This window comes from Podarcis filfolensis (genome assembly GCF_964270895.1).
Source record: "Podarcis filfolensis genome assembly, chromosome: 8".
NCBI lineage: Eukaryota > Metazoa > Chordata > Lepidosauria > Squamata > Lacertidae > Podarcis > Podarcis filfolensis.
Window position 1 is genome coordinate 7559413 of NC_139611.1, and position 27232 is coordinate 7586644.

General features: G+C 46.4%; 1 protein-coding gene across 1 annotated transcript in view; it reads left to right on the top strand.

The window, feature by feature from the left end:
• Positions 1-27232, top strand: part of CUX2 (cut like homeobox 2) — a 252429-nt gene that overhangs the window by 173798 nt on the left and 51399 nt on the right. Inside the window, exon 4 of the mRNA XM_083629255.1 lies at positions 9103-9181. Within this exon, the coding sequence (XP_083485381.1) occupies positions 9103-9181 (79 nt within the window). The remainder of the gene's footprint in view (positions 1-9102; positions 9182-27232) is intronic.

Here is a 27232-nt window from a genome sequence, read left to right on the forward strand (position 1 = left end):
GGGCTGCAGATTTAACTGGGGTAAATAATTCATAAATGAGGAATGGTAATGTTGTGGTTGCATTCGTGCCATTCAGTTCTTAGCAGGGGTGCAAAAAAGTTTTGCAGAAGTTAAGAGCCTGGGAGAGATTTACCGTATTTTTTGCTCTATAAGACTCACTTTTTCCCTCCTAAAAAGTAAGGGGGAACGTGTGTGCGTCTTATGGAGCGAATGCAGGCTGCGCAGCTATCCCAGAAGCCAGAACAGCAAGAGGGATCGCTGCTTTCACTGCGCAGCGATCCGTCTTGCAGTTCTGGCTTCTGGGATTCAGAATATTTTTTTTCTTGTTTTCCTCCACCAAAAACTAGGTGCGTCTTATAGAGCGAAAAATACAGTACTTGGAGAGAGGGAGATTGGGCCATGTAAGTGAGAGGAGGGATCCTGCTCCCCCCATCCATGCCCACCTCCTTTCCAAGCAGTGCCGAGATGCCCAGGAGGTTCTCCCACGTGGATTTTTAAGATAACTGTTGTCAGCACTGACTGGCAGCAGCTGTCTCGGATTTCACACAAGATCGCTGTGACCCCACCGTCTGCGGAGTAAAGTGGGACCACACTGAGTCACCTGCCCTCCCATGCAGGGGGGAGCCTGGCTGGCCAATGTGGCCCTTGGCAGGTGGAGAGGGGCCAGGCTGGGGTCACCTGGTTCGCGCCCCCTCAAAAATTGTGCACCCAGGGACCTGACAACGCCCCTGAGCCTTTGTTTTTGTTCGGTGAAAAATCACTGTGCCATCTCACTAGCATGACAAATAATTTTTATTATGCCTCATTCTCTCTGGAGACAATCTGAATCCAGGAGCACGGAGATGTATTTAATCTGTACATTTAGGAAGTGAAGTACAGAAATGAAAGCTGGTGCCTTTTTTTATGTCCCAACACTCTCCTTAAAGACATCGGTTGTTCTGGCTGGTTGAGGAAGAACTGAGGTGGGACTTATCTCCCCACAAACATATTTGAACGAAGAGGCGGAATTTGATTTTTTATTTAAGCCATGGCATTAAATTATAATTTTCACCTACTCAAGGCACATTAAAGTTTTATGATGGTGTGACATTACAGGAGCGTCAACGATTTTGCCTGAGGCGTCGGGCACGGTTTCGAATGCTGCTGGTCTGGGCGGCGGAAGAAGCAACATTTGTACCTTCTCTGGTTTTACATGATATCCAGGTGGTATTTGGGGAGGAAAAATGAAGCTCTGGATAGCTATGGCCATCTTTCAATGTTTATCTTTTTCTTTTTACCCTTCTTGAAGTGTTGCAGGGGTCTGTAACCCAAAGCATTCAGAATTGACTACTGACCACATATGCCTCGATTCATGACCGACAAAAGAAATATTTTTCCCCACACACAATACATGACTGGTGGAATTCACCTGCCACTAAATGTAGCATGAATAATGAAGGGTCTCTCGGTGGCTATTAGCCACTGACCCCATTTTCTGAGGCAGTCTGTGGAGGAAGGGGGAGTTAAAATTGGATTTTTGGACTACTACAATGTGCTCTACGTGGGGCTACCTTTGAAGGTGACCTGGAAACTACAACTAATCCAGAATGCGGCAGCTAGACTGGGGGCGGCCACCGAGACCACATAACACCGGTCTTGACAGACCTACATTGGCTCCCAGTATGTTTCCAAGCACAATTCAAAGTGTTGGTGCTGACCTTTAAAGCCCTGAAACGGCCTCGGCCCAGTATACCCGAAGGAGCGTCTCCACCCCCATCGTTCTGCCTGGACGCTGAGGTCCAGCTCTGAGGGCCTTCTGGCGGTTCCCTCGTTGCGAGAAGCAAAGCTACAGGGAACCAGGCAGAGGGCCTTCTCGGTAGTGCCACCCGCCCTGTGGAACGCCCTCCCATCAGATGTCAAAGAGATAAACAACTACCTGTCATTCAGAAGACATCTGAAGGCAGCCCTGTTCAGGGAAGTTTTTAATGTGTGACATTTTAGTGTATTTTTGGTCTTCGTTGGAAGCCGCCCAGAGTGGCTGGGGAAACCCAGCCAAATGGGTGGGATACAAATAATTTATGATGATGATGATGATGATGATGATGATGATGATGATGATGCAGATGGGGGCTGTTGAAACCCTTCCTTGAGGGCTTCCCAGAGACATCTGGTTGGGAGGCTGCTAGGCCAGATGGCCCTCTGGTCTTACCCAGATGGGCTTTTCTTACTTTCTCATGTCCTCTAAGGCCAGGAGCAGTAGCCAACATGGGGCCCTACACGTATAGTTGGACTCCCACTCTCATCAGCCCCAACCAGCCTGGCCCAGGGTCAAGGATGATGGAAGTTGTAGCCCAACAACATCTGAAAACACTGTGTTGGCTACCCTGCTGTATACCATGGATTTCCAACTGTTTTGTGTTCAGTGAACCACTTCCACATCGACTGATTTGCTGAGGATCACTGTTGGGTATCTCCCATGGAGCCTCCACAATCCACAGAGGACCCCATGATGTGGAGCGGCTAAACAACTGCCCGGCCTCTGCTTCCTCCCAAAAGGAAAACTGCCCAACCTGGTTATAACAGACTAAATGATGCAGAGAAGATAGAAAAAGAGGTGGTACTACTCTACTCTAAATGTATTCCGATCTCCAGGGCCTGGTGGACTGCGTCCAACGGTACCAGAGGAACTTTCAGGTGTAATCTCAGAGCCTTTGAGAATTCTTGGAGCTGTGTAGCATTCAGAACTGGGCTTTTGTTCCTTTAAGAGCACCTAGGCAAGGCAGAAGTTCCTCAGGTGCACTTCGCCTAGTGTTGCCATGACGAGGGGGACGGTTTTGTTTATTACAAAATAAAAGCGCAGCTCATCCGTGTGCAAGGCAAGAAAGCCCAGTGCTTTCACGTGGCAGGCTGGAAGGAAGGACTCTGGCTGACAGAAGCGTAGTTCAAGTAAAAATGACCTTTGCTGGAGCTTAAAGTGCATTTTAAAGGAGCGTCTCCACCCCCATCGTTCTACCCAGACACTGAGGTCCAGCACCGAGGGCCTTCTGGCGGTTCCCTCACTGGGAGAAGCCAAGTTACAGGGAACCAGACAGAGGGCCTTCTCAGTAGTGGCACCCGCCCTGTGGAACGCCCTCCCACCAGATGTCAACGAGAACAACAACTACCAGACTTTTAGAAGACATCTGAAGGCAGCCCTGTTTAGGGACGCTTTTAATGTTTGATGGATTACTGTATTTTGTTGGAAGCTGCCCAGAGTGGCTGGGGAAGCCCAGCCAGATGGGCGGGGTTTAATAATAATAAATTATTGTTGTTGTTGTTATTATTATTATTATTATTATTATTATTTTATTTCTATGCGGGATATTTAGCTAGGGATTCAAACACACCTCAGCCTTGTATCGGAACAGCAATTTTTATAGTGGGCTACACTGCAGGGTTGTCATCAGCCACATTCCCCACAACCTGCAATATGTGAGGGGTTCATATCGGGGAATTGGCATTGCTGAGCAATTCTTTAAAAGATGTTCTTTTTCTATTAAATAAATAAATATCACTCTGACATAAGACCCGTTTTACAAAGGCCAGAAGCTGCTTCCTTTTCCTGCTCCCTTTTGTGCCGATGTATCCAACATTTCTCAGATGAAAATGTTCCTATTTCATTTGAGGAGTGTTGGAAGGTATGGACTCTGCACCTGGAAGTCTTTCGGCCTACTGTTGAAGGGACAGAATAGAACATGCATTTTTGAGGTGGGGGGGCCCTTTGTACAGCGATGGTGGACTCGGGGGCGAGCGAAGGCGTCGTGACACCCGGGGCGGGGTGTCACTACATAGGGCACGTGTGCGGCATCGCTACATACGACGCATGCGCTGTACGTAGCAACACTGCACATGCGCTGTACATAGCGGTTTGCCGCCAGTGCCGTACGGACGGTGCCGGGATACCCTGCTGGATCCCACCACCGTCCGTACAATGCTCGAGCCTGCCAGCAGCAAACCACTATGTACAGCGCATGTGTGGCATCGCTATGTACAGCGCATGCATGCGACGCCACACATGCGCTGCACATAGCAGTTTGCCGCTAGCACCAGGATCTTCTGCTGCAGTTGTGGACAGAGGATCCTCCACATGCGGCTGCAGTGGCGTGACGGCTGGTCATGCCACCACAAGCCCCCGCAGGGTGCCTTCTTGTCACCCCCCCAGACATGGCATCCAGGGCGCACCCTCCCTGTTGCGACACCACTTGGTGGACTGTTCCAATGCCACTGATGGGATGCAGCGCTGAATATGAATGGATGCTCGTGTGTTTTTTAACTTCTTCGTCTCCCATCCAGCTATCGGAGGGGGGTTGAAGAGGGGGCCAGCCTGCCTGCCTGGCACCTAATTAGAGGAGATTAATTATTTCTTGGGTCTTCCTGCCAGTTTGAATGGCAGTTTGGGGGAAGGGATTTGATGTGCAGCACACACACGGAGAGTGAGATTTTGCTGACCACCTGGATTACAGAGAAGAGGGAAGGGGGGGCTGAAGGAATCTTCTATCCAGCGCCAGCCCCCAGGCCCTCCCCTCCAATACATCAACAACAAAGGGAAGACATGGGTTGAAATCACGCTGGGTTATCTTTGTTGAGCTGCAAAAGCAAGTTTCGCTATACAGAGTAGGCCATTTCTATTCAATTGTGATTCGTATAGTTAAAGCCATGGTTTTCCCAGTAGTGATGTATGGAATTGAGAGCTGGACCATAAAGAAGGCTGATCGCCGAAGAATGGATGCTTTTGAATTCTGGTGCTGGAGGAGACTCTTGGGAGTCCCATGGACTGCAAGAAGATCAAACCTCTCCATTCTGAAGGAAATCAGCCCTGAGTGCTCACAGGAAGGACAGATCGTGAAGCTGAGGCTCCAGTACTTTGGCCACCTCATGAGAAGAGAAGACTCCCTGGAAAAGACCCTGATGTTGGGGAAGATGGAGGCCACAAGGAGAAGGGGACAACAGAGGACAAGATGGTTGGACAGTGCAGTGGCGTAGCGTGGGGGGTGCAGGGGGGGCCGGCCGCACCGGGCGCAACATCTGGGGTTAGGGCAAATCCACGGGTTAGGGGGCGCAAATCCACGGGTTAGGGGGCGCAAATCCACGGGTTAGGGGGCGCAAATTACTTGCCTTGCCCCGGGTGCTGACAACCCATGCTACGCCACTGGGACAGTGTTCTCGAAGCTACAAACATGAGTCTGACCAAACTGCGGGAGGCAGTGGAAGACAGGAGTGCCTGGCGTGCTCTGGTCCATGGGGTCACGAAGAGTCGGACACGACTGAACGACTAAACAGCAATTCAGTTGTGAAGCCCAAATTTGGAAGGGGGGAAAACAAGCAACTTTCAGGTTTGCGTGTGTGTATTTTAAATTTGTACTACTAGAAAATCCTGAAATGGGATTAAAAACTCACCCAAGATTTTGGCTTGTTCTTCAAGAGAGATGGCTCCTTGTTTCTTCCTTTTGGTCATCATCACGTTGCTAAAGTTGATCTCTGTAAAAAGTTAGGTATAACAGATTTATAACCTGCTTTTTAAGCAAGCGGATCTTCACAAAGCAGCATGCAGGCACCAAGACAAGTACAATCCAAATGTGTTAAAACTGGCATCATTTGTAAAAATATAAAAAGCCAGCCTGTCGCTGAAAAGAGATGGTTGCAGAATTGGCATTCAGATTCCGAGGTCAGCTGGTGGAGAAAGGAATAGCAACCATCTTGGGTCACCCAAAAATTCTGTCTCTCACAACAGGCAAAAGATGCCCGAGGGACAGGAAACTTAAACTGGTTTTAGCAGTCATTCCTGCTCCCTAGGGAGCTATAATTCTAAGAAGGTGGCTAAGAAGTATAGTGGTACCTCAGGTGAAGTACTTAATTCGTTCCGGAGGTCCGTTCTTAACCTGAAACTGTTCTTAACCTGAAGCACCACTTTAGTTAATGGGGCCTCCTGCTGCTGCCGTGCCACCGGAGCACAATTTCTGTTCTCATCCTGAAGCAAAGTTCTTAAGCCGAGGTAATATTTCTGGGTTAGCGGAGTCTGTAACCTGAAGCGCATGTAACCTGAAGCGTATGTAACCCGAGGTACCACTGTATTAACAATATAGAGAATTCACTGCATTGCCCACCCCCTGGAGGTAACTGATTGTTTTTGGGGTAGGCTTGCCATATTCCGAAGAGCAAGGCCAAGTGTGGCTCTAGCGTCCCCGCCCCCCCAGATTAAAAAAAATATTTATTATTATTATTTTAAAAAACCAAACCCAGGCACTTCAGTGGCCCCGTCTATGGGATGCTCTCCCCAAGGAAGTTTGACTGGCGCCTTCATTATACACCTTTAGGCACCAGGCAAAAACGTTCCTTTTTAACCAGGCCTTTGGTTGATTTGATTGACATCCTATGTCCTTAAAAATAATAATAATTTGGGGGTTAGGGTTGGGTGGTGGCTGTTTTTATTTTGATTGTGGATTTTGTGTTTTGTATTTTGATTTTATTATGTTAACCGCCCCGAGACCTGCAGGTATAGGGCAGTATATTTTATTTTTATTTTTATTATTATTCATTTAAAATTCAAAAATCCACCCGGATGGGCACGCTGGCCCCCCCCAAAGAGGACATGTCCAGCAAAACCCAGACGTCTGGCAACCCTACTTTGAGGCCGCATCCACACCATATATTTAAAGCACTATGATACCACTTTATTTTTTTTTAAGATATTTATTGAAGCTTTACAAAAACATAAGTTTACAAAATGAAAAAGGTCATATAAAAAGAAAAAGATACAAAAAAAGAACATAGAAAAATACATGAAAAAGAAAAAAAAGGAATAAAAATACAAAAGACAAATAGCTAAAAAAGAATTAAAAACAAATCCGTTTTTTGTAACTTTAAACTCATTACCTTATTTCCTTGGCCTCCTCACACCTCCCCTTTTTGTATTCCCATTTAAATAATCAAATCAGCAAATCCTTACCCTCTTTCGTTTATCTTAACTCTGTATCTTAACATATTATAACTCTATATTTTCATCCATTATCAATTCATTTTTGCATATTCTTATTAACTTTGTTGCTAATGCCACATATTTTATATCCAACATCATTTTAACATTCATTAATTTTACAGTGTTTCTGAAGATAGTCTTTAAATTTCTTCCAGTCTGCTTCCACCAACTCTTCTCCCAGGTCCCACTTTAAATTGTCATGCCTTTCCTCCAAAGAATCCTGGGAGCGTTTGTTAAGGGCGCTGAGCATTTTTAGGAGCCCCTCATATTCGCCTTGCAGAGCTACAACGTACAGCAGTGTTTTCCAACCTTGGGTCTCCAGCTGTTTTTGGACTACAACTCCCATCATCCCTGACCACTGGTCCTGCTAGCTAGAGATGATGAGAGTTGCAGTCCAAAAACAGCTGGAGATCCAAAGTTGGAAACGATTGGTGTACAGAATTCCCTGTGAAGAGGGACTGATTGTGACACCACTCTGGGAATTGTAGCTTGGGGGTGGGAAATAGGGGGTCTCCTAACAACTGGTTAACTACAATAACATTATCTCTCTCTTTGCAATGTATACAAATTTTTGTTGCTGTTCTTTTTTATTTTCTACATGGGTACTATTTCTTTTCTCCTTTCTGTCTTGTCTTACTCTGTGCGTGTGCAATTATGTATTCTTTATCTTTCAGTAAAGAATATAAAATGATAATAATTTATTATTTCTATGCCGCCCATCTGACTGGGCTGCCCCAGCCACACTGTGTAGCTCCCAACAAAAAAAAAATAGTAAAAGCGCAATGCACCCTAAAAACAATACAATACAAATACAAACAAACAAACAAACTACAGTTCCCAAGATTCTTTAGGGAAGCCAGTGGGTTTTTTTCGGGGGGGATGTACACAGGGGTACACATACCCCTAAACATTTTGTGAATCTAAGTTTGGCCTCATTGAGGGGCATTAAAGTGGTACCTCGGGTTACATACGCTTCAGATTACAGACTCCGCTAACCCAGAAATAGTGCTTCAGGTTAAGAACTTTGCTTCAGGGTGAGAACAGAAATTGTGCTCCAGCAGTGCGGCAGCAGCGGGAGGCCCCATTAGCTAAAGTGGTGCTTCAGGTTAAGAACAGTTTCAGGTTAAGAACGGACCTCCGGAATGAATTAAGTACGTAACCAGAGGTACCACCGTATTTCAATAAGAGTAGGAAAATGAGAGTACCCCTCAACTTTTTCCTTTTTCTTTTTTGCAAAAAAAGCACTGCCATAACTGTTCAAGGTGTTCTCCTGGTGCTTTAAATGTATGGTGTGTAGATGCACCCTTAAACTGGTGTGAAACCAATTGATATTTTTAATATAAGCCTAGGAGAAGGGTTGCTTATTCCTGGAAACAGGGCCTAGTCCTAGTTTTGGCCTTTGTCTAGGACATGGCTAGGCAAACTAAGGACCGGGGGCTGGATGCGGCCCAATCGCCTTCTCAATCCGGCCCACGGACATGGGAATCAGCATGTTTTTACATGAGTAGAATGTGTCCTTTTATTTAAAATGCATCTCTGGGTTATTTGTGGGGCCTGCCTGGTGTTTTTACATGAGTAGGTTGTGTGCTTTTATTTCAAACGCATCTCTGGGTTATTTGTGGGGCATAGGAATTCGTTCATTTTTCCCCCAAAAAATATAGTCTGGCTCCCCACATAGTCTGAGGGACGGTGGACCGGCCCATGGCTGAAAAAGTTTGCTGACCCTAGGAGCTCAGGGAGGCAGAAATTGTTCGCCCCCTCATCCCTCCCACATTTTATCTTCTCAAGAGTGAGATAGGGACAAAACAAGAATTTAAACCTCATTCTTCCTGGTCCTCTTCTGACAGTGACCACTACACCTCACTGCAAGACTGAGCAAACAGGGCATTCATTAAATAATAAATTCCTTAATTTATTATGTTCTTTTACCACCTTCAGGGTGGTTCTGCCTCAGGCACCCAAGCTGTCTTGGGCTGTCCGATTTGCTGTCTTGGGCTGTCCGATTTGCAGCGTCTTCACCTGAGAGCACAACTTTGCGGGAGAAAACTGCATTTCCCTTGATGGTTCCTGCGTGGTTTTTGTTACTGTTATTTTTATCTTCCCCTCAGGTGGTTGCTCTTAGTAAAAGAAGCAAAGAAGCAGAAGCAGCGTTCCTGAGTGTTTACAAGCAACTGATTGAAGCTCCAGGTATGGTTCGCCTTGGCTCCTTTCGCGAAATTGCTTCCAAAAGGGCAGAAATGTTGTTCTGAGCGCCTAGTTATGATTACCCAGAAGCTTTTGCTCACAGGAGCATCCTCAGGACTCATTTGCTGTGGAAAAGGTGCCCAAGCCTCTTTTTATATTAGTGGTGCCATGAAAATGATAACCACAAAACCGGCCTTTTCATTCCCTGCAGTGCATCCTCACTTCCTACTTTTGTGTGTCATCAGAGCTGCTTGCTGGGGGTGTTCCAGATTTCCTCAGCACCCGGGGTCGATTTGGATCTCTCCGATTTTATTTTTGAAAGTTGCTAGTCCTTGTGATGGTGAATATTTGCTAAGTTCTAACTTAGTCCTTATTTGAAGGCATGTTTTGTTACGTCACAGTAGACCCCCTCCTGGGTGAATGTGAAGTGGGAATTCCTGTTCTAAGATGCTGTCTGGCTGTTGTTTCTATAAGTCAGGCATAGGCAAACTCGGCCCTCCAGATGTTTTGGGACTACAACTCCCATCAGCCCTAGCTAACAGTTGTCAGGGATGATGGGAGTTGTAGTCCCAAAACATCTGGAGGGCCGAGTTTACCTATGCCTGCTGTAAGTACATATATTATTGTGATGATATTATACAATACATATTAAAATTACTATTACACAGTATGATCACATATTGCACAGGGGTTATGTTAGGGGGGTGGTGTGTCGATGGAAAAGCACGTACAGTGGTACCTCAGGTTACATACGCTTCAGGTTACAGATGCTTTAGGTTACAGACCCTGCTAACCCAGAAATAGTACCTCGGGTTAAGAACTTTGCTTCAGGATGAGAACAGAAATCATGCGGCAGCTGCATGGCGGCAGTGGAAGGCCCCATTAGCTAAAGTGGTGCTTCAGGTTAAGAACAGTTTCAGGTTAAGAACGGACCTCCGGAACGAATTAAGTATTTAACCCGAGGTACCACTGTATACTCAAACCACCCCTGTGTGACTGTCCTTCCAGAGCCAGTGCACAAGATGAGCTATGCACCCCCCCTCAAAGCAAAACAGAGAACTTTTAAGCTTTCTGCCTTGCTTACCAGGAGGCTTGCAAAATATCGCGAGTCCCTCTGAGTTCCTGCAAGATCTCAGGAAAGCATCCCAGAGCCCAATAAGCAAGGTGGGAAGCGCAAAAGCTGTTTCCATGCCAGGAAAACCCAGCACAAAATTAACTGTTCAGCTTGTTACCTTGAGTGCAATTAATTTGCACAGTTGCAGCCAGCCAGCATTCAGCCACACAAGGTCGAAATTGCGCAGCTTAATCATGCATAAGATATGATCGGACTGTATCATATATATTATATAATAAGTATATTATATATTCATATTATACGATGATAGGCCAGGTTCAGCTAACTAGTCGTACCAGCAGAAGCACGCACAAGGACTTCTACTAATGCAACAGGGATTTTCCCCCTCTCCCCCCCTCCCTTGCAGCCCCCTCCAAAAGTAAAATTGGCTTGGCTTAGAGGTGCCGGGAAAACCCCTGGAGGAGAAAGTAGATCATTCCATTGGGTTAGCAGAAATCCTTGGGCTGATGGAACAATCTTCTTAGCGCTATGCTGAATTTCTCCCAGTAACAGTAATAATAATGTTGCCTGACTAATCAGTGACACATTTTTTTTGTCCCATTAAAGTCGGCAGACCTAACTGATAGGTGGTCACTGAAATTGTCTTTTCCTGGTGTGGGCATTTGGACCATACAGTGCAAAGTTTTGCCGGAGCGGTTTTATCACTGAGCATCCGTCTCTCCACCTGCCCCTCCGGCGTTTCTGACTTCATTTTCCCCGCTGCGTCGGGTCTCGCCTATCGCTCCCTACATGGCAGGAAGGGCTCGCGGTGAGCTGGTGTCCCCCGTGTTCTTTTTGAAGAGGTAGCAGAACAGACAAGAGGAAACATCTTTTGCTATCGCTGTATTTCAGTGCCTGAGCCAAATCTGTCTTGACAATAAAAAAGGAATACATTTGCTCTCGCCTTGTAATAATGCTGCCGTGATCCGCGCTTGTCTCTTTGACAGCAAGTTAACTAAGATGACTGAACTCCCTTCACAGCAAAGGGGCAGACAATGGAATTTAGATTTGCTGGGTTCGGGGGTGGGCTGGAAGTGTTGCGATGCATATGGCCATACCTCTCAGGTATTCCTTGCTGTGAGTAGCATCCGTGTGCGTTTGACAAAAGGATTATGGAGCTGTAAAGCAGGAGCAGTGTTTATCCACCTCTCCTTTACAACTTGCAAGCCCAGATTTTGGAATTTGAAATCCGGAGGGGAAACAACTTCCTAGTCCTCATGGCTGTGAAGATTAGCTTGCAAACAGGTGAGCTATACCTGAATGAATGTCCGAAGTCAGTGAGGGGGCTTGATCAGAGGTTCCATTGTTTGAAGCTGAGGGTGGAGCTCTGGTTCTCTGCCGATGTTGATTAAAATATTTTTCATTCCTTCTTGTAAATGGTTTCACTGCAATCCGATTCCTATATGCTTCTACACTCAGAAGTACCGTATTTTTTGCTCTATAAGACTCACTTTTCCCCTCCTAAAAAGTAAGGGGAAATGTGTGTGTGTCTTATGGAGCGAATGCAGGCTGCACAGCTATCCCAGAAGCCAGAACAGCAAGAGGGATTGCTGCTTTCACTGTGCAGCGATCCCTCTTGCTGTTCTGGCTTCTGAGATTCAGAATATTTTTTTCTTGTTTTCCTCCTCCAAAAACTTGGTGTGTCTTGTGGTCTGGTGCGTCTTATAGAGCAAAAAATACGGTAAACGGCACTGAGTTCAGCAGGAGTCACTCTGAAGGATTGCAACCTAAATATATTGCAGCTCCGTTTACTGTCTCTGTAAATTCATTCCATCTTTGTTTGTTTTAGTTGTCTTCATGTGTGTCCAGTCCAGTGTGGCAGCTCTTATATTATCCGCAAGGACAAAAGAGGTCCTAAGATTTGATCAGATCACTCTCCTCACGAGAGCTTCCAATGAATATTCTGCCTAGGAACATTAGGGGCTATCCAACAATGAGAAAAAAGACCTTTTGCAGAAACGAACAAATACTAAAAATTGCAGCTATGAATAAATTAACAGAAGTGGCTCAAAGAAGAAATAGCTCTGATACTATTGATGAAAAAGTGGCAATGCTTGTTTGGGTTTTGGAACTAGAATGCCAAAGACGGGATATGTCAGCAGTGCTCGGAATTGGTTTGTTTTGTAGTTATCGTGATCCTTTGACTTTGGGGGGGGGGCTGATTCTTGTGTGCCTTTATTTAATTTTTGTATTTATTATTATAATAGTTTATTACATTTATGTACCACCCAATTAGGACCTTTAGAGGCCCTAAGGAGCGGGAAGATTAAAGCACCCGCCCCCATATACAACTCAAAATAAAAACAATACTAAAATAACATTTTGTTTTTCGAAATGGCACAAAGCTTACATGGCACGCTGCATTGTTGCGCATGGTAATCATGTGCCACACATGACAAGATCTGATTCCCTTGCATTGCTTTGATTTACGTTAGTAGAACACCCCCCTGGTTTAGGTGGGAGGAAGTGATAAAAGGAGGCCAGGGAAAGTGGGGTGTAAGTAAGTCTCACAAAGTTCTGATTTTTCCCGTGATTTATAGTTTTGATGTGGGGGGGCGGGTTGGGGGGATGACAAATGACAAATTCTTTCAATAATTTCTCATTTCCGGCAGTGCCCCTGCTTTGCGTTAATTTGTTGGAAGCTGCCCAGAGTGGCTGGAACAACCCAATCAAATGGACGGCATATAAATATGTTGTTGTTGTTTGCTGGTGCCTTAGACACATGCTTAGGTAAAGGTAAAGGGACCCCTGACAGTTAAGTCCAGTCACGAACCGCTCTGGGGTTGCGGCGGTCATCTCGCTTTACAGGCCGAGGGAGCCGGCATTTGTCCACCGACAGTTTTTCCGGGTCATGTGGCCAGCATGGCTAAGCCATTTCTAGCGCAACGGAACACCGACACCAGAGCAGCGCATGGAAACGCCGCTTACCTTCCTGCCAGAGTGGTACCTATTGATCTACTTGCACTTTTTGGCGTGCTTTTCGAACACATGCTTAGTCAGCTTATTAAATAATCCAGCGCTGTGATGGTCCACGACTGGTGCCCATGCTCAGGGTCCACTCAGTCACCAATAGAAATTTAGAACTAGACAGCATTGCCTCTTACGATTGGCTGGCAGTAGAATGGTGCTCAATTGGCCAGTCCACCTTTTCTCCTTTCCTGATCAAGGTGACCACTTTTTCTGCACTCAGCGTCAGCTGCAAGGACATGGCACACTCTTCAGTTTGTTTCTGGCTCTGACCCCACCAGAGTCCCTGGCCAGATCAGTCCTCCACTCACCTCCTTGCCCCGGAACCAAACCCTGACCTGCCAGTGTGCTGCTTAGTTGAGTCTGCCAAGCTCCTAACTGCCAGAGACCTGCAAGAGAACTTTTGCGAGGATGTTAATTCATTTTCCAGGCAGTTAGGAGTTTGGGCAAAGCGGGTGTATGTCTGTTCCCTCCCCTGCCATTAAATTTCATCATGGAGCATGAAACTATAAGGACTATATGCTCTGCGATGGGTCACACACAACCTGCGACACACTGCAATTTCCCAATGCACCCTTGCTCCTTTTCCCCTACATACTCCTCTCCCCCAGAATGAATCTTTCCCTGCAGGTATTCCACCTATAAATACATGTATATTTGTTGACAAGCAAATTCTTTGTAGAACATTTCAGAAGCAACAAACAAGTTCCTGGTTCAACACTTTTTTAGACAGATTTCTTTGAGGGGTGGTGTGTTTCTTTGGTGTTGTGTGTGTGTGTGTGTGTGTGTGTTTTGAATGGCTTCTGCCAATGCAAACCTCAAGCGGAGAAAGGCAGCGAGAAAGTCTGATTGCTCAGCAAGTATTTTGATAAAGTGAGCCCGGGCTTGGGTGTCTGTAATTACGGGAAGAAGGAAAAAAATCATAAATCTTCTTGATATTGTTCAGACAGATGTGGCATGGAGGAGAGGGACGGGTGTGTGTCTGCGTTGGGCTGGGAGGGTGGCAGGGAAGGGAAGCAGTAAAATCGTGTTAAAAGCATAATTAATGTCATTGTTGTCGAGGATGGTTTGATTTAAGCCTCCCTTTTGACTTGCATGGTGGTGATGGATGATTTCTTCATTGTGTTTTCGCTTTCATGGGGGCAGGGAGATCCAAACAAACCACAGACTTGTTGGAGAAAGTTACTTGTTAAGAAAGGGCAGGGCTAGGAATATGTGGGATGCACGCAACATAATAGGGGCCAGGATTCAGCTTCCTTGGGATCCCAACTTTCAAGATTCTAGACCTCAAGATTCTGGCAATATATTTGCAAGGGCCTTGCGTAATGAAATTATATGGCCTAGGACCCTCGTACCTACGGGACCGCCTCTCCTGGTATGTCCCACGGAGGACCTTATGGTCTTCAAACAAAAACATCTTGGAGGTCCCGGGCCACAGAGAGGTTAGGCTGGCCTCAACCAGAGCCAGGGCTTTTTCGGCTTTGGCTCCAATCTGGTGGAACGCTTTGTCACAAGAGACTAGGGCCCTGCGGGACTTGACATCTTGACATCAAGACAGAGCTGTTCCACCAGGCCTTTGGCCAAGGCACAGCCTGACCCCCTCCTTTGGCAATCCTCACAGAACTCTAGCCCAATGGTTGCCATTAATCTGATTTGAACTGATTTTATAATGAAATGATTTTTGAATGTTGTATCATTTTACTGTTGTTAGCCGCTCTGAGCCCAGCTTCGGCTGGGGAGGGCAGGATATAAATAAAATTTTATTTATTATTATTTTTTTATTTTTATTGTTGCTGTTGTTGTTATCGTTATCTCAGGAGCTTGTTTCAGCCGGGGAGCTCTTATATTCTGTCCTTGTCCCCAGCTGCAGGAGAAAACAGGTTGGGCAGAGGAGAAGCAGGACTTTCATCTGTGTGCTGTAATCTGGCTGCTTTTGCACGTACAAACCTCTGCCAGAAGTTTGTTAGTTGGGGCTACTGTGGTTGAGTTCACATGTGCATGTGTTATATTTGAACCTGTGGAGTGTAGAGGCTGCTCCTCTGCATTGCTCTTCATTATGAACATGCCTCTTAGGGTGTTGTTGGGAGTAATGCAACATTTAAAAAGGAGAGGGAAATGTCTCCCAAAAGCTCAGTATTGTAATACCCGATACTGTTTAGGGTCTGATGTCATTGGGCTGCATTAATTGCAAGCGGCGTGTGAAGGCATTTGTTAACGTGGGGCGACCGTGCAGTGTGAAGGGTCTCTTGATGGAGGCAGGACGTTGAAAGATGGTGAACAGAGCCCAGGTTGGTCTTGCTAAGATCAGGATTAGCAACACCACAAAGTCCTTTCAAAAGAAACAGTTAATGTACAAGAGGCAAGGGGAGAGATACAGGATTTGTTATGGAAGCTTCTATGCCATGATGGGGTGAGCTCCCGTTGCTCAGTCCCTGCTCCTGCCAACCTAGCAGTTCGAAAGCACGTCAAAGTGCAAGTAGATAAATAGGTACCGCTCCGGCGGGAAGGTAAACGGCGTTTCCTTGCACTGCTCTGGTTCGCCAGAAGCGGCTTAGTCATGCTGGCCACATGACCCGGAAGCTGTACGCCGGCTCCCTCGGCCAATAAAGCGAGATGAGCACCGCAATCCCAGAGTCGGTCACGACTGGACCTAATGGTCAGGGGTCCCCTTTACCTTTTTATGCCTTCTAAAAAGAGGCCAGCAATTGTCTGGTTGATTTCTGCGTCACTTCTTCATTTTGAAAAGAGACCCCAGAGGTGGGCAGAAAGCAGGCTTGCAAAATAGCGAGCCGTGAGGAAAGAAGATTTGAGCACCCCAGAAAAGTGAGATTGGCCGAAGACACCGAGACAGAGAGTCTTTGCCCATGCAGCCCAGCTGTCATGGCCCCAAAGAATCCTTGGAGGCAAAGTCCGCCAATGAGGCGCCCCAGGAGGAGATGGATCCACCCCCTGGTTCATCCCATGTGGAGCCCATATCTCATCTCCCGAACCCCAGGGGGACATACTGTTGGTCCACAGATTTCTTGGGGGATTTGGGAGGCCCTTAGGAGACCACCCAACAGCTTGAAGAAGCCAGTTGCTACAGAGGAAGGCACCATCACTATGACTAATCACATGTAGCATTCATGGGGTATGATGATGATGATGCTAATACCCCACCTTTTTCCCAAACAAGGACTCAAGGCTGCTTACAGATAAAATAGGTAAAGGTAAAGGGACCCCTGACCATTAGGTCCAGTCGTGACCGACTCTGGGATTGCGGTGCTCATCTCGCTTTATTGGCCGAGGGAGCCGGCGTACAGCTTCCAGGTCATGTGGCCAACATGACTAAGCCGCTTCTGGCGAACCAGAACAGAGCACGGAAATGCCATTTACCTTCCCACCAGAGTGGTACCTATTTATCTACTTGCACTTTGACGTGCTTTCGAACTGCTAGGTTGGCAGGAGCAGGGACCGAGCAACAGGAGCTCACCCCGTTGCGGGGATTTGAACCGCCGACCTTCTGATCGGCAAGTCCTAGGCTCTGTGGTTTAACCCACAGCACCACCCGCGTCCCACTACAGATAAAATAGTAGTGGCTAAAAACATAGGGGGGGGGACAATTCATAAGCGGTTAAACGCAAATAATTAAAGTGTGTGTGTGTGTTTGTGTATTAAAACATGCAGATAATTACAATACAAATATCACAGCACCATCCCTTTCCTTAAAAGCAGTCAGTTCCTAAAAGCCTCTTGGAATAAGAATGTCTTCATCTGCCAGCAGAAGGACAACAAGGAGGAGCCAGTCTCACTTCCCTAGGAAGGGAGCTCCAAAGTTTGGGACCAGACACCAAGCATAGCTAGCCCAGGCTTTGAAGATCTGCCTGTTGCTTCAGGATACTGCTGGGACAACTTGTAGGATCTGCCTCAGCAGCGGATCACTAACCCTGTTCTGAAACTCACAGCTAGGTCCCTCTCCAAGGTGCTGATCTTGCCACCTTCACTTTCTTCTCTGCCTAGAATTCTGGAACTACTGGTGTCCTCCTTGCTTGGGCCAACACCTGTCTGCACAGGTGGGTATCCCCATGGATTGGGACACCATTGTTGTCTATTCTGATTGACAGCAGCTCTCACGTGTGGAGAAGGGACTGAACCTGGAGCTATCTATGCATGCAAAGGACATGCCCTGTCACATTGCTATGCGGCCATTTGAGGGAAAGGTAGCCGGGCTTTTAATGAAATGCACAGTTTGGAAAAGTTCCAGCAACCAAAATGACCATGGGGGTGGAGCAACTCTACAATGAGGAAAGGTTGTGGCATTTGGGACACTTTGGTTTAGAGAAAAGGTGAGAAATAGGTGGTGGGATAACAAGGACGGAGCCAGTCGGACCTCTCATGGGAGGGAGTTTGGCTGCATGAATGGTGTGTCATGGGTAACCAACATGGTGCCCTCCAGATGTTGATGAACTACAACTCCCATCATTCCAGATCCCTGTGAGTGGGTTATCCCTGCTTCAGATGGATTAACAGAGAAGAGGTTTCCCAGTGGCTTACTAGGCCCAGTAACGTTCCTGTGCGGCTTTAGAGCCCAACCACTAGGGCGTCAAATACATCCGAGAAACCTCTACCCTTACAAATTGCCATATTGAGCACTCCAAAAATTGCAGCTTAGTTAAAATCAACAACATGGTTTGAGGTTTCATTCATGTGTGTGTGTGTGAGAGAGAGAGGGAGAGATGAGTTTTTGTCAAGGCTGAAATGTACGTCAGCAGGGCTCTGGGCATATCTGTTCCTTTGCAACAGGAGTGTTGTTAGGGGGTGAGGCTGGATGGGGAATCCTTTCTGCTGGGCGTGGGATCTTCTGCCCCTTCTCCTCTTCTTATAAACTAAACTAAAAATAAACAATGCATCAGGTCCCAGAGCAGGCTACAACAATTTAAAATATCAGAAACAGTTTAAAACAAATCACAGTCACAGGAGTATGGTGGGTCCTGAAAGCATGTGTCTCGGGTGTCGAAGGCCAGGGAAAGAGCCGCATACTGCAGAAAAACACCTCTGTGGGAAAGGGCTGTCATAGAGATGGCCCTCTCCTGGGTCGCCAACACCCCAAGCTTCTGAGGGTGATGGAATTACCCTAGGAAAACCCTGTGTGGAAGGAGGTGATCCTTCTGGTACTTGCATCCAACATTAGTTACGCTCAGAGTACCGTATTTTTCGCCCTATAGGACGCACTTTTCCCCCTCCAAAAATGAAGGGGAAATGTGTGTGCGTCCTATGGAGCGAATGCAGGCTTTCGCTGAAGCCTGGAGAGCGAGAGGGGTCGGTGGGCACCGACCCCTCTCGCTCTCCAGGCTTCGCGGACCTCTCCGCAAGCAGCGGGAGCGCTCCCGCTGCTTGCGGAGAGTTGCCTGCATGCCGAAGCCTGCGCGCGCTGAGCTCAGCGTGCCCAGGCTTCGCGGACCTCTCCGCAAGCAGCGGGAGCCAGCGCTGGGCTCCCACGGCTTGCAGAGAGCTGCCTGTTTGGGGGCTGGGGTCAGGAGAAGCTCGGGCCTCCCCAGCCCCGTGCCTGGGGGGGAAATATTTTTTTTCCCCTTTATTTCCCCCCAAAAAACTAGGTGCGCCTTATGGGGCGGTGCGTCCTATAGGGCGAAAAATATGGTAGATCCATTGAAATGAATGGACCTGACTAACTGCACAGTCGTAACTGTGCCTGTTTGATAGTAAGCCTTATACAGTTCAATGGGACTTACTCCCTGGTAAATGGGATTTAGGATTCCAGGCTCTCTTAGGTGGGTATATTTATAAAAAATAAAGAAAACATGCTCATAGGGTAGCAGATCTAGTGAGACTCCAACCAGCCACTGTCTTAATTTGCTTAGAGACCTAAATTTGCATCTATTAGCATACACAATTTTATGCAAATTTTTGCCATGGCTTTGTACCCTTAGTCTATGAAGCACCTAGCAATCCCCTTGTTTTGCAAGACATTGTCAAAATGCATTTTATTTTCTTCTTCATCCACCTGCATTATATATGTGTGTGTGGTTTTTTTCCTGGAAGCCCTACAGAGTCAATACTTTATTACCCAAAAGGCTGACTTGAACAGAGAAGGGGAAAGTCATCCCCCCCACACCATACCTTTTTTCCGGTTGATGCAAAAACTGTTTCCAGAATAAATTGGGGGTTGCAAGTGATGTTCAACAGCACCTCCTCGTGGCCGGACGTCAAATAGGTGATCTAGATAGCAAGGCTTGCTTCAAAGACCGACTTCACTGAGTTTGGTCTCTTCCTGCGAACGTTCCATCGAATGCAGTCAAAGTACATTAGCCGTTAGTGGTCTCAGGCCATAGCAAGCATGACTTTAAAGTACTGTTTTGTTATATATTTTTCTGGCTTTGCCAGAAAAGTTCCCACGGAGGGAGAAACCAAACCCGAAAGTCAGTTGCCCTGTTGTTATCTTTTCATTCAGCAGCATAACAGCCCATGTATAGAAGCTGTTCTTCACCCTGTTGGTGCGACTAATCATGCTTCTATATCTTCTGCCCAAGGGCAGGAGATCAAGAAAGTGCCAGCCAAGGTGTGAATCATCCCTGAGAATTTTCCTCACTCTCCTGAGGCAACGTTCTCCCGCTATTCCATCCAGCAGATTCACGGGACAGCCAATAATATCTTGTGCTGTATTCACCACCCTCTGTAGGCACTTATTCCCTTAGTGTGACAGAGTCATGGGCATTGCTCAAACCTAAGAATCGTCTTGCTGGATTAGATCAAAAGCTCACCTGGTCTAGCGCCCGCCTCCCAACATCAGCTGGCCTGGTCCCTCTGGGAAACCTCCCCTGTAGTTTGCTAGGAAGACTGTGACAACAACCAAACCACGGTTTACTGGAATTTGTCCTCCATGTCTTCAGTACCTTGGAATAAGGAAACTTGCATTTAGCTTCCTTGGCTGATAGCTACTGATAGATTTCTCCCCTTCCATGAATTTCTCTAATCTCCTCATAAAGTATCTAACCAGAGGATATCCTCTGGGTTTTTGTTTTTTAAATTAAAACTTTAAGCATCACCAATGGGCACCATCATATAGCCTGATCCAGATCATTGCTAGGAGTCTGAGCCATGGGCCCCAAATCTTCTTTTTTTATTTTTTAGGGTGGGTAATGAATTCAGAGGAAATTGAATTGTGGGGGGTGATCTGACTTACTGGGTAGGGGGAAATAAATTATAGAAATACATTGAAGCTGACTATATCTAGAGATGATTTAAGAGTAATGAAGGGGGATAACTGGAGGGGAATTGAATTGATTTGCAGCAGGACCTGTTGGGAAATGAACTGGGGGGGGGATAAATGAATTAATCAGGAGCTGATTTCGGGTGATCTGGGGCAGAGTACAAATTCATTTTAAAATTATCTGGGGTGACTTGGGTGGGGAATTAGTTGGATTGCCTTCTGCAATATTTAAATTCCAAGTTTTGCACATGCAAAATTGATGAACATTTGTGCCTTTTGGTCCTATGCCTGGAAACTTTCATGTATCCATCAGGGCCCCTGCCTAGGTGTGCCTGTGTTTAAGAATTTAATATCCCTCCAGGGTAGTGGCTGCCCCCCACATCTTTGGGCAACAAAGTCCATTCATTCATTCTTTAATATTTGTTGGAATTACTTCTTTTGCTAGTGCTGAACCCATGGTCAATAGGCTTTGATGCGTGACTCTAAGTTCAAATATTTGTGCATGTGAGAAAGAGAGAGAGATTTTCTCTCTGTATCGCTCAGATCAGTATCATCATCCAGTAGCCTATAGAGCATGTGATGTTGCCTTACTCCAGGGACAGCCAACACTGTGTCCTGGAGACGTTGTTGGACTCCAGGTCCCATCAGCCCCAGCCACCATGGCCAAAGGTGAGAGGTCATGGGAGCTGGAGCTGTTCAATCTGTAAAGCATAATATTGCTTTACACAAACACAGTCAATTGGTTCTAATCTTCTTGTTGTTGTTGTTGTCGTTTAGTCGTGTCCGACTCTTCGTGACCTCATGGACCAGAGCATGCCAGGCACTCCTGTCTTCCACTGCCTCCCGCAGTTTGGTCAAACTCATGCTGGTACCTTCGAGAACACAGTCCAACCATCTCGTCCTCTGTTGTCCCCTTCTCCTTGTGCCCTCCATCTTTCCCAACATCAGGGTCTTTTCCAGGGAGTCTTCTCTTCTCAAGAGAAGTGGCCATTGGAGCCTCAGCTTCACGATCTGTCCTTCCAGTGAGCACTCAGGGCTGATTTCCTTCAGAATGGATAGGTTTGATCTTCTTGCAGTCCATGGGACTCTCAAGAGTCTCCTCCAGCACCATAATTCAAAAGCATCCATTCTTCAGCGATCAGCCTTCTTTATGGTCCAGCTCTCACTTCCATACATCAGTACTGGGGAAACCATAGCTTGAACTATACGGACCTTTGTTGGCAAGGTGATGTCTCTGCTTTTTAAGATGCTGTCTAGGTTTGTCTACCCTGTATTATCTCTTCCACCTGCCAGTGGTTCTCCAAGAACAGAGACTACTAGAGGGTGTTCATGGTTTGTCCATGTTTCTAGTCTTTAAACACGTGAGAATGTGGGATGCAGAACCCCCTTTAGTCCTCTTAATTAGAGAAGAGTTCTGATGGTCCTCCTGTGTTGTGATTTTGCTGTCCTGTGTAGTCTTGCTTACTGATGGGTTTATAGCATTTCATTGTACTCTGCTGTATATATTTATGCTGCTCATTGTTTGTTTGTTTGTTTGTTTGTTTGTTTGTTTGTTTGTTTGTTTTTGGAGGGGGGCTAGGGCCCCCCAAAGTGTTGTTCAAATAAATTGCAGTAGTAGCTGTGATAGTCATGAAGGCTTTGGTGAACCTGCATGTGCAGAGGCAGTATACCACAGAATACCAGCTGCTGGAGAGCAAAACAGCAGGAAAGGACTATTGCCTTCAAGCCCTGCCTGGGGGCTTCTTGTAGGATTTGACCACGGCAGGAAGCAAGTTGCTGGACTTTATATACCTTCGACCAGATCCTGCAGAGCTGTTTTTGCATCCTCACCTCCCCAGTCCCAGCTGCTGCCTGAGATCCTTTTCACCGGGCCTCTAAGCACCGTTATTCTGCCACCTTCGCTAGCACCCTGGCAGCAAAATAAAAGGAGAGCGTACACACAAAGTCTTAGGTGGCATGGCGCGAACGCCATCGGATTCTCATCAGCTCACACCCTGAAGCATGAGGTTTAATTGCCCATATCGTTATCTTAGCTTGCATAGCTGCAAATGTTATTAACAGCCATAAAGTTATCCAGTCCTTTATTCCACCCTCCCTGCTTCAAACCCAGCTACGCTCCACGTCTCTCGCTGATGATCCACCACAGCTGGGCCTCCTACAGGTGGATCATAAGACAGGCAAAAGACGCCGGTGCCCCTTTTATTGGCTCGGGATTTATTGCCTTCCAGTTTCCTGGAGTTTCTCTGAGCTGCAAAAGTGTGATACGCTAAGAAGGGGACACCCTCTTCTGCAGGGTGAGACGGAAGAACTTTCAGATGGTAAGAGATCTGTTGACGGTGGAACAGACTCCCTCAGAAAGGTGGCGAGCTCTCCTTCATTTGAGGTTTTTAAACAGAGGTTGGATGGCCATCTGTCAGTTGAGGCCACTATAGGGCAGGCAGAACTTCAGCTCGTGTTGTTTGCTAGCTGGAGTGAAATTTGCATCCACCTGCTACACAGCCAAGGAAGGTTTCCTTTTTGGATAGCCTGGGCTTTTAAAAACTCTCAAGGAGTAAATTGTTTCACTGGGTATCAGCTTCTATTTTTATTGTTAATACAATTAATTTTTAACTGCCTTCTAAACCACTAACTCGAGGCGATCTGCACATAAAATAATTTAAAACGGTTGAAAACACAAAAACAACAAATAGATTTAAAACAAGACAAAAGCCCTTACAAGTGGACCTTACCAAAACCCTTTTATCCGGCTGGGAAAGCCTGTTGGAACAAAAATGTCTTCGACTATTTCCAGGAAGTGCAGATGCCTGTCATATCTCAACTGGGGTGCTGTTCCACAGAACAGGGGCAGCCACACGAAAGGGCCTGTTCCAAGTTACTACAGGGGAAAGGATGAGTGTCTCTGTGTGTGTAGAAACCTCCACATTTCCTTGACCAAAATATAATCACCTGTACGCAGATAAGAGTCTCAGCCGTTGCCTGGCCCTATCCACCACTGGAATGTGGCCCCCAAAAGCTTTGCTCATGAGGGAATATGGCCCTTGGGCTGAAAAAGATTTCTCATTCCTGGTGGAGACTTTCCAAGGCCAGGAATGTTTTTTATTTCCATAAAAATGCACACCCCGTTCTTTCCCTCCCGAAAGGGGTTGCTTATAAAAGTGTCTTGCAAAAGCATAAGAACAAGCTCTAAAAAATAAGAATGATCCATTGTTAAATACACAATGACCGTGATAGCGGTATCGCAGGAAAAGAAGCCAAGACTAACAACCCAATAAATCAAATTAAGCAGAATCGAAAGCTTGCTTAAAAGGAAAGAAAGAAATATCTCCAGTTTCTGGCAGCACACAAATAAATAATAAGATATTGTGACCTCCTAGGGCAGGGAGTTCCACAGATGGGGTCTGAATACCACAAGGAAAGCTCCCTCACACATTGGCGCAAAGCATTCCTCAGACAGCAGTGGCAAATGGAGGAAGGGGAAAACAGCTGAAAGGATGGATAGATTCGTATAGGAGAAGGCAGTCCCACAAGTACCTTCAAGCTTGGAAAAGGTCAAAACCGGCACTTCGAATTACACTCGGAAACAGGCTGGCAGGTGGAGTCATTTTACAGAGCGAATTGCTTCTCTGGAACATTATGATAAGGGTGGCAGCATCCAGAACTGGGCCTTCTGAAGGTGATGCCCAAGGTGGAAGGGAACAAATGGGGCCGGCCCTATCATTAGGCAAAGTGAGATGGTGGCCTCAGGCGGCAGATGTTGGGTATCAATGAAAGGACACCAAATAGTTGTTTAATTTATTATTATTGCATTTTGACAAAGCCAGGGAGAAGGAGAGGTGCTTGTAGGGTTTTCTTCCTCGAGTACCAAAATAGTTTGTCGCCTCGGGTACTCACTATTCCATCTCAGGCAGCAAAATGTTCTTATCTGGGTAGAGAAAATATATTTGCCTGCAATGTCTTCTTGTCATCATGTTTTTGTGTCTCTGGGTGAGAGAGAATATCGTTAGTTATTAGTGACGCAGTCTCTGGAGTGATTTCACCTAGGCTTACGTCTGGACAGCGTTGTATAAACCCAGGGCAAATATACTGTTTGCCCTCTGAGTGAGGACAGAAGTCCACTTTAAATAAAAAATAAATAAACGATGCTGCCACTGTAAGATGGCATCCCCATAACCTGTTTTCCCCCTCTATAACTTGTGGCGTGGGTGGCGCTGTGGGTTAAACCACAGAGCCTAGGACTTGCCGATCAGAAGGTCAGCGGTTCAAATCCCCGCGATGGGGTGAGTTCCCGCTGCTCGGTCCCTGCTCCTGCCAACCTAGAAGTTCGAAAGCACGTCAAAGTGCAAGTAGATAAATAGGTACCGCTCCGGCAGGAAGGTAAAGAGTGTTTCCGTGCACTGCTCTGGTTCGCCAGAAGCGGCTTAGTCATGCTGGCCACATGACCCGGAAGCTGTACGCCGGCTCCCTCGGCCAATAAAGCGAGATGAGCGCCACAACCCCAGAGTCGGCCACGACTGGTCCTAATGGTCAGGGGTCCCTTTACCTTTACCTTTAACTTGTGGCAAAATCAACCATGTTCCCCAATGCCATTTCCCTTTGCATTTCTCCTACTTCAAGCAGCCGGTGATGTGGAGTTAAAACAAACACAAAGGGGGTGGGTATCCATGTTCTGTCATAAAATAGTGGTCAGGAGGAGGTCCCCTTCAGGAAAACCGGTTGCCTCTTCTGCCATCATCCCTCAACGTCACCCCCTTGTAGGTTTGCCATACATCCAGAGCCTCCAGGACATATCCAGAATATTGCGGTCGGTGTCCGGGTGTGAATTGTCTAAACAATGACTTTTGGGATGCGGGAGCTTTTCTGTCTGGATTTTTACCTTCAGACAATGAGGGATCCCGTGGCAAGCAACACCTCCGTGTCACCATTCACAAGAACAGTCCAAAATAGCTGCCTTTGATTTTCTCCTGCCTGCTATTATGCTGGCCCTTGTTTTTATTGTCATAATTGAGGGCTGGTTTTCTTGCTGCCTTCACCTGCCATATTAGCAAGAAAAACTCATTTGGTCCCATCTCTTCCTAGTCTCCCTAATTTTTGACCCTAGAAATCCTGATTCCTCGTCTCGTTCCCCCCCCCTCCTCCTCCCCGCTCAAACGAAAACAAAAATAGGGGAAGGAAGAAACATGAGTCTAGTACAATGGGAGCCATTTTCTTGAACTTATTAAAAAAGATCCAGACTTGTAAATTAATTTGTTCGTGTTGTACAATGGCAGTGCAGATGGACTCATTAGCATGCACACAACAAATAATTATAGATGAATTTTTTAGCTGGCCTTCCTAATGGGCTTGCTGGGTTAATTATGTCAATGTATAATTACATCGGCCCTGGGAGGCATAATGGAGCTCTCCCGCTGAGCAGATGCCGGCTAATGATGGCGGCTTGCTGACGGAAAGGAGGAAGCCTGTTTGGAATGCACCTGCTTACCTCTGCAGAAACCGCCATTGTCTGCGCCCGCAATGGCCTGAGTAAACAGACATTATTGGCGGAACGTGCTGTTGGACAGTAACTCCGGCAGGCCTGCAGTGGCAAACAGGAGCAGGATGGAAAATCCTTTAAGCCTGGGCTGCAAGAGACACTGTCGCTTAGATCGGCTCTCCTGTTCGCAGGTCCGGCAATATTTGGTTTTTTTTAATAACTTTTTTATTCAAAATTAAAACAAAACATATTATCCTTATTTCCCCCACCCCCATTTTTCCTCCCTCCCCCTCCCTCCCCCCACCCCCCGACTTCCCTCAGTTCCAGTCTTTGATTTCTCTAAAAATGCTGTTTTCTGCATGTTACACAGTTGGATAGATCCTCAAACTATTTAGCTGATTATTATCAATAAAAAGTTTGTGAATGTTTATTCGAAACCAGCCAAGGAGTCCAGTTCGCTTTGTTGCGTCTTCAGATACTTTGTAAAGGGTTCCCATTCATCTTTAAAGTCACAGTTATCCTTGTCCCGTAGCTTGTATGTCGGTTTTGCCAGTTCTGCGTAGTCCATCAATTTTTCTTGCCACGATTCTTTAGTTGGGGTTTCTTTAGTCTTCCATCCTTGTGCTATTAAAACTCTCGCAGCCGTTGTCTCATACATGAAGATGTTTTTCAGCTTTTTTGGCAGATCTTTCCCTACAATCCCTAATAAAAATGCTTCAGGTTTTTTAACAAATGTTAAATGGAACATTTTCTTCAATTCGTTGTATATCACTTCCCAAATTACCTTACAATCCCACCACATAGGATAAAATGTCCCCTCCTTTTCCTTACACTTCCAACATATATTTGAACTAGTTTTGTACATTTTCCCTAACTGCACTGGTGTTATGTACCATCTGTACAATGCAATATTGGTGATGGGCAGAAAGGACTGCGAGATCTGGGCTTCTGGGGTTGCCGTTCTTTGTTAGGTGGCATGAACCAGCGGTTGGTTCTTCTACCTTTTCTTCTTTGCTTGCCCCCAAGGCATTGTGTGTTGCTTGGTCCCAGGCAGCTGCTGTAAATTCAGGGCTTAGGGGTGCACTAGAGTTCCTTCAGGAAGCTGGCAACACTCTGGGTTCAAAACCCAGCTTCTGGCCTTTTATGGGCTGCAGAGACAATGTTTAGAAGTGTGGTGGGTAATGCCGGCTGAAACCTGGGCGTACCTGGGCAAATTCCACAAGCTTCTAGTCTTGCTTGCATCCTTCTCTCCTCTCCAACCACCCTTTTTAATACGTCTGTTGAGGTTGAATACGA